The sequence below is a fragment of the Plectrocnemia conspersa genome, unplaced genomic scaffold, assembly GCF_051122295.1.
Source record: "Plectrocnemia conspersa isolate PC_06_02 unplaced genomic scaffold, ASM5112229v1 ptg000008l, whole genome shotgun sequence".
Classification (NCBI taxonomy): Eukaryota; Metazoa; Arthropoda; class Insecta; order Trichoptera; family Polycentropodidae; genus Plectrocnemia; species Plectrocnemia conspersa.
The window spans coordinates 7,251,998-7,263,908 of record NW_028277172.1 but is presented as its reverse complement, the minus strand read 5'-3'; the positions used below and the strand labels follow the sequence as shown (position 1 = coordinate 7,263,908).

At 29.3% G+C, this 11,911-nt stretch overlaps 1 protein-coding gene across 1 annotated transcript; it reads left to right on the top strand.

The window, feature by feature from the left end:
- The first annotated feature begins 3,063 nt into the window (after positions 1-3,063).
- LOC148232845 (myrosinase 1-like) lies at positions 3,064-11,297 on the top strand. Its single transcript, XM_088190280.1, has 6 exons — positions 3,064-3,279; positions 6,159-6,256; positions 9,320-10,002; positions 10,141-10,449; positions 10,576-10,817; positions 10,890-11,297. The coding sequence occupies exons 1-6, from the start codon at positions 3,242-3,244 to the stop codon at positions 11,179-11,181; spliced, it is 1,662 nt and encodes a 553-aa protein (XP_088046406.1). The 5' UTR covers positions 3,064-3,241; the 3' UTR covers positions 11,182-11,297.
- Positions 11,298-11,911: the final 614 nt, after the last annotated feature.

The following is an 11,911-nucleotide window of genomic DNA, read 5'->3' as shown; positions in this document are numbered from 1 at the left end:
GTTCTATATTAAAAAATAATTGATTTGATACACCAATTATAAGCAATATGTAATATATAAGTTTTTTCTAATTTAGTTTTAATTAATGGATCCGATCATTGAAGAAAAGATCAGATGCATTTTAATTTGCTTGAGGGGTAAATAATATTTTTTCGGAACATATATATTTTTTATGTAAAACATTGGTTTATCCCAAAAGGCTTAGCCATTAAAGGGTTAATATAAAATTTACGTATAAAACAAAAAGGCGGTATAGAGATTTTACTTTAATTTATTTTTTATATTAATGAGCTAAGATAGCTTGATTTGAATTAATTATCACAATATTAATACTTGAGATTATAAATAAGAGATTATAGTTATAAGTGGAATAGTTTTAAAATAGTTTGACAATTATTTAAAATAGAGAAAGCAAAAAGGAAAAATAAATTATGATTATTCCAAAAAGATCCCACCGTCTACTACATAGATTCAAATTTGGACCATTGTTTATTATAAATTATATTAATAATATAACTAATAACATATTAAAATGTTATCTAAAAATACATATATTTTTAGATAACATTTTAATTTATTGCATTAGTAATAATATTAAAGTTGTAGATCATTTAAATAATGAATAAATATAATAAAAATATGGTTAAAAACAATGTAGTTGACAAACAATAAGACTAAATGTATGTTTAATTATTAAAAAGACATGTTAGATGATGATATAAAAATAATTCTAGATAACTGTAATATAGAATTAGTTATTAATATAAAATATATTTAGGAATAATATTAGATAAAAAATAAAATTTTGAGAAACATTGTTATAACAAAATAAAAAAAAAATAGTAGAAAAATAGGTATATTATCTAAGATGAGAAATATGTTAAGTATACATACAAAAAATAATCTATAATATTAATATATTGCCCCACTTTAATTATTGTGCAACAATATTATATATGCTTAATAAATTAGATAAGACGATGTTGCAAAAATTACAAAATAGGACAATGAAAGTAGTGTTAAATAAAAATATTTGTAGTGTTAAATATAGTATGATTAAAAACTTGGCATAGTTGAGTGTTCATGAAATATTGAAGATAATGTTTTAGTATTTATATAAGTTAGAAAGTAATATGTAACAAGAGTTTTTAATAAGTATTTAATAATAAATAAAGATGCACATAGATTTAGTACTAGATATAAGAAAACGAGTACGGCCAGGGGAATATTGTACGGAGGCGTGAATTTTTATAATAATATTTCTAAAACATCCTTTCATCAATAAAATAAAAAAACAATTTTGTGCATTAAGAAATAAATTATAATATTAGTCTTTTTTATATTCTGCTTAGGTTTATGTTATATTTTAAATGTATGTCTTAATTAAAAAATTTTAGTGTATAAAAAATTAACTAGAATTAATAAAATAAATAATAGTTTAATTACATACAAAAAAATTATATCCGCTGCCTTGAGAAGAGATAGCCCGTGCATTCGGGTTTATCCTCAAAACGACCGTTTTTGACCTGCCTTAGCGGCCAATAGTAATTTGTTTAAAAACAACTCACCACCATTTTGTATTTGTTCATACCATTGAAAAAGAGGCGAACAATATAATCTACCATCAGTGGCGTAGCTATGGGGGGGCGGAGGGGGCGGGCCGCCCCGGGCGGCACTTGCTTGGGGTCGGCATATTCGCTATGGGATCGTCTAGTGTGGTTCTTAACCTTGAATGCACTAAAACATACATAACTCAACGAATAACAAGAGCTTAATAATATCCAATTTATTATTTTAGGAAATGCTTATTTTATGACCCTGCAAAAAATGTATGGGGGGGGGGCGGCAATTTTAAGGATCGCCCTGGGCGGCACATACCCTAGCTACGCCACTGTCTACCATAAACATCCACATCGAGTTCAAGGCATTAGATTTTCAATAGCTCTTCAACTCGGACTACAACCATGATTTAACGTCAGATAAGCGAGGATCGCAAAAGCCGCTTCTTCTCTCTTCGCATCCATTGGTCCAGCCGACGTTCCAGAATCCAGAGCGAACACACCTCAGATACGCACACACAGACCACACGTCAAATAAACATCCCTGTCTAAAAGAAAGGTTAAATCTATTCAATGACAATTCAGTATCAAATTATCGCAAATCCTCAGCAAAAGCAAGTGTCATTGGATAAGTTCCACGAAAGAAATATATTCCATTGAGCTATCAGTGATAGACAGCAGTGACTCCAATATAAATAATTAATAAATTTAATTATATTATAATAAATTTAAATAAAATAAAAAATAAAAATAAATCCGTATTTATCATTTTTATATAAATCAACTTTAGATTCCATTATTTCTTATCGGAAAATTTTGATTTGATATACGATTGTTTTGAAATTCTAGCACGTTTCCAACGGTTTTACTGTATGGAGAGAATCTTAATCTATCTTGGTAAGGAGACAATCTTATTTTTAGCAATGGTAGGTGTGGAACCCCTGATTTACTGATTATTTTAATTTTGTTTTGTTTGAGTTTATTTTGTTATATAGTTGTAGTTACATACATTTTATATAACATGAAAATCTTTTAAGTAGGAATAAATATTATTTTACTGATATTTTTTGTTAAAAAATATAAATCGGTTTTAACTGGTTTTTGTACGCACATATCAACACATCTTGCCAACAGATTATCAGTTGCTTAAGCTTGTAATTGTACTTGTAATTATTTGACATTAATGGGTCGATTCTAATGTTACTTATTAATATCTATAGCTATTTACTAGCTGAGAAAAATCTATTTAAAGGCTATAAATCGCAATTATTTTCCTAGCATCTAAATAATATAAATGTGTATAAATATTTTAAGTGATTCATAGTAATTTCCTACATATGTCATCAATAATGTATCCAAATTTTAAATACATTAATATTGTTCATCTTTATAAATAATACTAGTATTCAAAACAATTACAAAATATAGATTATTACTATCGTATTTGGTTAATTAATTGATAATAATTGTCGCGTGCGTAGTAGGGCTACGAAAAACCCCGTTCAGAGTACTCGCGGCCACTTCCGATGGTGAGCGCCGAGGTATAACTGGCGCGTTGGCCACTTGACCACCACCAGAACTCACCAGCCTACCGTGCTACCAGCACGCATCAGGTGGACACGCCAGCGACCAGCTTCGAGTGGCGATACCACCCCCAGCTCAACACACCCCCAATCGCCATCATGAAGTGCTTCTACTTCTTTGTCTTCTTCTTCGCCAGGTAAGCGTCACGAAAATTTTTAACCAATTTTTTTGGCCAATTTTTAATATGCTGTAGAAAGTGTTGTGCAAAAAACGTGGGTGTAAATGTGTGTCGGTGATACTTCGGAAAGTTTTCGATGGATTTAGAACATTGTTTTTATCAATGAGAAATGCATTATAAATTTTAATTGTACTTGCTAAAATTTCTTTTATGTAAATGTAAATTTGTGAAGTGAAAAGTATGCTTTAATTGTATGGTAACATATATTTATTTCAATCGGACAATATATTTTATTAAGAAATGACTCCGCTGACACAACAACAATATATTAAATCAGTTAACAAATTTAATTTAAAAAAATAATGCATGATAAAAAATAGTTTTTTTCATTACCCTCAAAAAAAAAAAATTACCATGATTTTATGACTACTGCTCTATACTTTTAATTAATATAATCAATAATTATACTAATAAGTGCAACAACTTTAAATTTTTGAATAGCTCGCTTTTATAACGCGTTTAATTTTGTAACTAACTGTTTTGTAAAATTAGTTATGAGCAATATATATATATTTTTAGCTTAACATCTACCTTCAAATCGTAATAATTGTTTTTTCGATTTGTCAACTTATTCACGCCCATACTATTTTTTTCATCTGTAAAAATATGTTTTTATTAAAAAATAATTTAAAGGGAAAGGGGGAAAAAATGGTTTACATTTTTAATAATATTTTATTTTTGTGATAACAGATTATTTTACAAAATACATACTTCAAAGATTATGTAATCTTTTTTATTGTATCATGTTTGTGGGTTCTGATCCTAAAAATATAATTTGCGCAGGTATTTTTTTTAAAACTAACTAAAAGGATGGAAGGGCTTGCGTATCACGCATTTTATTATCGATTTCCGATGTTGGGTTCATCATCTTTGCATTATTGATTTTATCTCTTCTTACGCGGATTTTATAGCTCGTTTTTAATTTAGCATAATTTTTCTCAACACAATGAAAAAGTTGTTTTATTGTTTCATTTTAAGCTGGGTTAAAAAATAAAAATAATACTGTATATATATCTATATTCAAGTAATTTGAAATATAGATAATTCATACCACTTAAAATTGGCCGCGTAGCGAAAAAATTGTAAATGTTTCATTTGAAAACTGTCGCGAAGGCTTAGAATAAATTTATATAGCGTATTTTTTTCTGAAATATTAAAATAAAAAATAAAATCGTTCTTAAAGAAACAAGTAAAAATTATATTTTACAGCATTTTTTACTTTAAGAAAATAAATAAATAATAATTAAATTTGTATGTTTGTGTAACATACTTTTAAGTACAGCTTAGAAACAACTTTGAAGGATTATAGTAAAAATTTATTTTAAGCATTTATTGTTATATTATTTTATAATGCTCATGTACTAATGAGGGTTTAGAATATCACTTCACGCGTCACTGTAATAATGACTGATATTTACGAAATGCATACATAAATTCCCCTTATCTATTCGAAGCATATAGAGGTGCATTAACTGCAATCGCCATATCGTAAATTTGCAACGAAAAGCATTCACTGCATTATAGAATGCTTGATTTCGAGCGAAGGTCAGTCCGTTTTTTTTATTTTTTTATTGTTCAATCTCTCGACTCTCATCTACCGCCACAATGCCTTTTAATATCGGAACATTGCGAATAAATTGCAGTTTAATTGCTCGTCCGGTTTCTCGTTTGCCTCCAACATTTCGTCCGGCCTTCGGACCGAGGAGAGCCGTGAGTAAATTTTTCAAAAAGGGCGAGACCTTTGTGAGGGTCAGCATGGTATGCTGTATCTTGCTCTTTCCTGGTTCCAAACTGTATCATTAAAATTACCACTTCGCTTTTATATTAATCTAATTAGGAACAACAAAGTTAGGAACAGAAGAGTATAAAATAAATATAATACACAGCACGACTTTTCGTCTACGATGGGGCGGACATCTTCATGTATTGTTGTTCTTTATATTGTAAAACAGATTGTCCTGATATGTTTAAGACACAGTTCAATGCCAAACTAGATTTATATTGAGTTGTAGTTATGAATATATAAGTTTTAGGCAAAAAATGCGAAGTTACAGTCTAGATAAGTAAAGCATGGATGCAAGTATGTCAGTCCTGCGCGATGACATGATGAAGCTATAGAAGAATTTTAGATACGGTAATCATTAATAAAACATGACGAGGAAGAATTGTCTTCATTGCTAGTTGGTTAATCCCCGTTCTAAATGCACAGTCTTCCTTGTGAAGTATACCTATCATCTTGTATACAAGTTGCATGTACAGAATTGTTACTCTCCATAGGCATTGAAATCGCTTCACGCCATGGATCTTCGTATAAATATCCCATTGACCCTGTTCTTAACGCAAAAATGTTCTCTGCAGCTGTACCTAGCTGGTAGCATATTCTGCGGACAAAACCAGTCAGTTTAGTTTTGTGCTAAAAATCTGGCAATAGTGTAAAATCTGAAAGTGTCTTGTCACGTCCTTGCGACTATAGAGTTCTGCAATCGCATAAAAATCTGAAATGCCGAACAACTGCGACCTAAAATGTCTGAAATCTTATGAGTATAATAAAGACATGACTCAATTTTTTCTTTGTCTAATTCAATTTTTTCCTTGAAATCATCGGATTTTCCCGTCACATCTTGAAGATTTATTCTTGATATCTCACAAGGTTTTTACGATAACAGAGCAATTATCATCGAAATTCGATCAACATATCATAGCAATTATGTAGGAAATTGTTCTTAATTCCTATTGACTACAATTAAGATTTGTTAATTGTCACTCACTATCAATTAGGCCATCGCTATCAAAATATAGCCTCAAACCATAAGATGACAGTGTATTTTATTTTTCAGCGTTTCTTGCCGGGAACAATTGAGAAGGTTCCCAGACGAGTTCCAATTTGGAGTTGCAACTGCAGCGTATCAAATCGAAGGAGCATGGAACGCAGCAGGTAATTTCATATTATTATAATACTAGTAATAAAAGGGTTGAGTTTAATGTATGTGTATAGATTTTCTTTTAATTGTAATGATTTGTTTAATAATATGATTATTTATTATTCAAAGCTTAATTTATTTACATATAATTTATTTTACTAGTATGTTTTTTTGCTTAAACTACACATTTGCTTTATTATAAGTAATAGCAAATATTATTATTTATTTAATTTTTTAGAATTAAAACTTATGATTTTTTAAATTAAAAAATTATCATTTTTTAGAAAAAAATAAGTACAAAAGTAGAAACTATACATTTTTATAACAAAAAACTACAAAATAATTTTCATATTCTAAATAAAAAGTTTATTATTTTATTAAAATATTTAATATGAAGCATTTTTGCTCTTTTTACATTTTTCTCCACGATTTTTTTTAAACAAAATCATTAATTTCTATTTTTTTTAAATAAATATAAAAAACACATTAATAATTTTTTATTTTATTTAGCTTTTTATTTCAAAACGTTTTTTACTTATTTACCTTTTACATTTTAACTATTTTTTTTATTTTGAAACAACCAAGATGGTGATTCAGAGTGTCAAATAAACGAAATTTATAATATTTATTGTAATTTAGATATCGTAATAAACGTATAAAATATTTAAATCATATCTTTGTGGCAAAAAATATTATAAGTGCTTTGATTTTTCAATTAAATCAATTATCACATTGATAAATTATTTTCATATAAGCAATCTGGCATTTTTGAGTTATAAAGTACAACAATATTATTTTTTAAGCAAGTTATGAATCAAAATAATAGTTTTTAATTATTATATCTAATAAATTATGTATTTTAATTGATACAATACTATGATTGAATAATAAAAAGCCTGAAATATAATTCGAGGTCTTATAATTGCATAATTGTCTCTTTAGCGACGTGCACATTTGGCCTTAACGCCAAAAAAACCGTCCAACTTTTTTGTTGGTAATGTAAGGGCACAATACATTACAAAACAAAAATAGCGTTCTAATTCTCACGTTTTTTGTTAACAAGTTATATTATATAACGAAATCTTATTGTAATACATATAACATTTATTGTTCGCGTTTATTCATAATCTCATGCCAATTAGCACAAGTTAAAAACAGTTTTTCTCTTTTGACTATATAATTATATAAATTATCTAAGAATAGCTTAAGACATAGTATATTTTTGATGCAAAACTATATTTAATATTGACAAATAATAAGGTTCAATATAACCCCGTTAATGATTAGAGAATTAAATTTTGGCCATAACGTCATAAATGAACACTAAAAAATCGTAGAAACCCATTCAATAAATTATAAAAAATCTTTAATAATTTGTACAAAAAGTGGCTGCAGACATAAAAAACAATAATCTACATGTACATTTTTTACTAATGATGTTAAATTATAAAAACATTGCATCATGATATAATATAATACTAAATAAGTACGATATAAAAATTGTGGAAGCGTAGTTTTTTTAATTATTAATAGTTAAGGTAATCAGATGTCGTCCTTTGAGAAGGATTGTCCTCCATTGTCCTTTTTGAAAAAAATGTCCGAAGTGAACTTTTTTAGCCACCGTAGCATCCCTAAATGAACAAAAAATTCCGAAATTACTTTATTAAGTCCCGTAATAATATGTCTTTTTGTCCTATTCGAACAAAATTTCCGATGGGACTTCTATTTTTAGTGTCCTCCTTTGATATTTTCAAAATCTGATTCAGGTACGTAATCTCAGCTTATCTAGTCTGTGGTCGTTTTCTTTAGTAATTCGATTTAATTAAGATTCTTTGTATTTCAATAAATTACATGTATTTTTAGGACCAAATTTAAAGGGAGGCAAATGCTTCAAACTGTGCCCCCCCCCCCTTCCCAAATGGTTTTATAATAGTGCATTTGAAAGAACATATTTTAATAATACGTCTTAATAGTTTTTTACACTGGCTATAAATTATTGTAAAATTACATATATTAATAATCGGCGAATCTTAAATAATTTCAAGGTAAATTAATTATCTTTATCTGATTTTTCTGAGTTTCCTTATGGCTACGGAAACTTAATAATAATAATTTACTTCAGTTGAAAAACTTACTCAATGAGATTAAATTTATCATAAGTATATCTAAAGAATATATTCTTACATATAAACGTTTAAATTCAAGATAAATATTACAAGATTAAGTTGCGAAAATTATATTTATACATAAATATTTTACTGACATTTTGTTAGTAATATGAATTTTACAACATAAAAATACCTTCTGTAAACAGTGAGATAAATGATATTAGCATTTATAATGCAATAAACTTGAATTAGGTGTAATTAAATGTTGAAATAAATTACAATGCAAATATATAATTAGTATATACAATTTAATACCGAGGTTTAAAACGAGGCTTTGAAGATTCATGTGCATTAATATATCATAATAGATCAAAAATTGCGAACCTTTCTAAGAACATAAAACACAACATATACTTATAAAATCAAAATTGAAAACATACATTTTATCTGCATCGCAAATCGTTTATAATATGGATTACGATAAATAAACTTAATGGAAAGAGTTCATTTTAATCACTGTAATTTTATTCTAAGCTAAGCGAATATATAAAAGTCGGTTGCATTAAAGATAACGATATATGTACATATGCATATTACGCTTCGTTATAATATATAATAATTATATACCTATATATATAACCAGGATATAAGTATTATATTAAAAAATTGTTTGACCGAATCCACTTCCTCAATAGTGGTTTTGGTTTAATTGCTTTGAATGATATCCTTCAAATGATTATAATAAGTTAAAGTATGGAAAACTTTACTATAATTAGTATACCACAAATTGCGTATGTGGTTAAATTAATACATTATAAACGAATATGTATATTTATAAAAAGACGCATTAGAATTGTGTTAAATATCATTGTGGAGTAGGAATATAATCTTTTATCCATTGTGCAACCAATTTATGATACCCATTTCAATCTCTGTAGTTGTTTAATCTATTTAATTTATTTTTTACAGATAAAGCTCCCAGTATATGGGATGACGTTACACACAACGACCCCAAAGCGGTTATAGATCATTCTACAGGAGACGTAGCTTGCGACTCGTACCGCCTTTGGAGAAGAGACATAGAGATGCTCTTGGAGCTGGGCGTGGACTTTTATCGTTTCTCAATATCATGGCCAAGACTCTTACCTACAGGATTCTCCGACAAGATAAGTCAGGACGGCCTCAACTATTACAACAACCTGATCGACGAACTGATCAAGCACAACATAACACCGATAGCCACAATCTACCATTGGGACTTACCACTCAGGCTACAAGACTTGGGCGGATGGCCCAACCCTTTGATCGTCGACTACTTTGAAGATTACGCAAGAGTGTGCTTCGAATCTTTCGGCGACAGGGTCAAAACTTGGATTACCATAAATGAACCACCAAATATTTGCTTCCAAGGATATGGTCAAGCTTGGGCTGATGGAGGATTAGCACCGGGACTTGACGATCATGGCGTAGCTGATTACTTGTGCGGACACAGTATCATCAAGGCGCACGCTAGAGCTTATCATCTTTACAACAACACATATAAGCCTACGCAGAAAGGAAAAGTTGGAATTAGCTTGACAGCTCCTTGGGTGCTGGCTGAGACGGATTCTCCTAAAGATAAATATGCAGCTGATACAATGATGCAATTCCAAGTGAGTTTGACTTTATATTAACTTAAATATAAAATAGTGAGATTCGCTTGCGGGCTGAAACGGAGTGCAAATGTCGATAAAATTAATATAAATTATCTATTATATCATAAATACTTACCCACAACATTAATTTTACAGCTCGGATGGTTTGCAAATCCTATTTTCTCGCCAAAAGGAGATTACCCGAAAGTCATGAAAGACTTGATCGGCAAACGGAGCAAAGAACAAAACTACTCTAAATCAAGACTGCCTGTGTTCACCGAAGAAGAGATCATAAGCATAAGAGGAGCTTATGATTTCTTCGGTTTGAATCACTACACTTCGTTTATCACCCGCTATGCTGACAAACCGGAAGAAGAGTTTCCAATTCCGTCGATTCCAGACGACGTCGCGTTCCCAAGATTTCAGAATGACTCATGGCCTGCATCAGCATTTGATTGGTTAAAGGTATGTTTAGTAATATCTATTCCTTTTCTATAACTAATTCATGTTCAAAATGAGTACAAACATATATGAAAGTGCAACACACATTTTTTTTTGTATATTAATATTTATCATTGTTTAATTTTTAAGGCTTATCCTCCCGGTCTCCGCAATCAATTGACGATGATCAAAAATGACTATAACAATCCAGAGATCATCATAACCGAGAATGGCATTTCAACATCACCTGGTTTGAGAGATATAGTTAGAGTTAATTACTTGAACGGCTACTTGGAAGCTATTCATCAGGCGATCACTGAAGACGGAGTCAACGTAACTGGATACGCAAGTTGGAGTTTGATGGACAACATGGAATGGACTGATGGATATACGTAAGTCATGAAAGTTAAAAACTAGTATGAAACTCATGAATAACGATACTTATCAATGTTTTTAATTTATAGTCAACGCTTTGGCCTTTACGAAGTTGACTTTTCCGATTACAACAGGACCAGAACCCCGAGAATGTCCGCTCTGGTGTATAAAGAGATTGTCAGGACTCACGTGCTGGATCCACTTTTCCTGCCAGAAGTCATGGAAAAACCCAGAGGACAATGGGTCGGCTTAATACCGATGTTGTCAATTTTAGTCGTCGCCATATTTGTAATTAGTTTCATAGTAGTGCTTAGGACGATAGGCAAAGAACGACTTATCACGACGCTCAATTTTATCAAACCGTCTAAAGACAGTCAGTAAATTATATGAACAATTTATTGGATACGTTCAGGGTAAATATAATATTTTTTGAAGAAAAAAATCATCTTACAAACTGCATTTAATCATAGAAAAGAATCTCAGATATATTTTAATTGCGACAATCATAAGAAGTATTGTATTACAGTATTATTTGTTAACGTTACTTATCTTGCCATAACGATTAGGATTAACATGACAATAACTTATTATTATTAAGGATTGTAAATATTTAATTTTATATAGAATATCAATTTGAAATCTAGTCTATTTTATTATTCGATAACTTTGTGTATTCATAAATGTGAAAATGTGTGAATTGCTTCTAATATAATTTGAATCAGAACTCATACGTTGTGATGCTAATTTATGCCGCACAGTGCTCAAAGACGTGTCTTAACTTTAGAACAAATAAGTGAGTGATTTGAGTATAAGTTAGATGTGAATATGTATTTTAATTATTAATTATTATTTGATATTTATTATTTTGTATAAAGATTTTAATTAAAAATACAGTGTTTTCTTTATATATATGTACACATATAAATGTAGTCAATTGTATATAATTTATATCCTATTTAAATTGAGAAAATAGTCACTAGTAAACTAATTTAATTTGATATAATATGGTACGGCCAACGTTTAATAGATGTCACTAACAATATATTTTTATTCAGACACCATTTTTTATTCTAAGACAAATATAACCTTATAATAAGTATTATTTTAATGT

Excerpts from the sequence above, each read along its gene's own strand:
- LOC148232845 (XM_088190280.1), top strand. The coding sequence starts at position 3,242 with ATGAAGTGCTTCTACTTCTTTGTCTTCTTCTTCGCCAG. Across the intron at positions 6,257-9,319 it reads AGGAGCATGGAACGCAGCAG|ATAAAGCTCCCAGTATATGG; the intron begins GTAATTTCATAT and ends TATTTTTTACAG. Across the intron at positions 10,003-10,140 it reads ATACAATGATGCAATTCCAA|CTCGGATGGTTTGCAAATCC; the intron begins GTGAGTTTGACT and ends TTAATTTTACAG.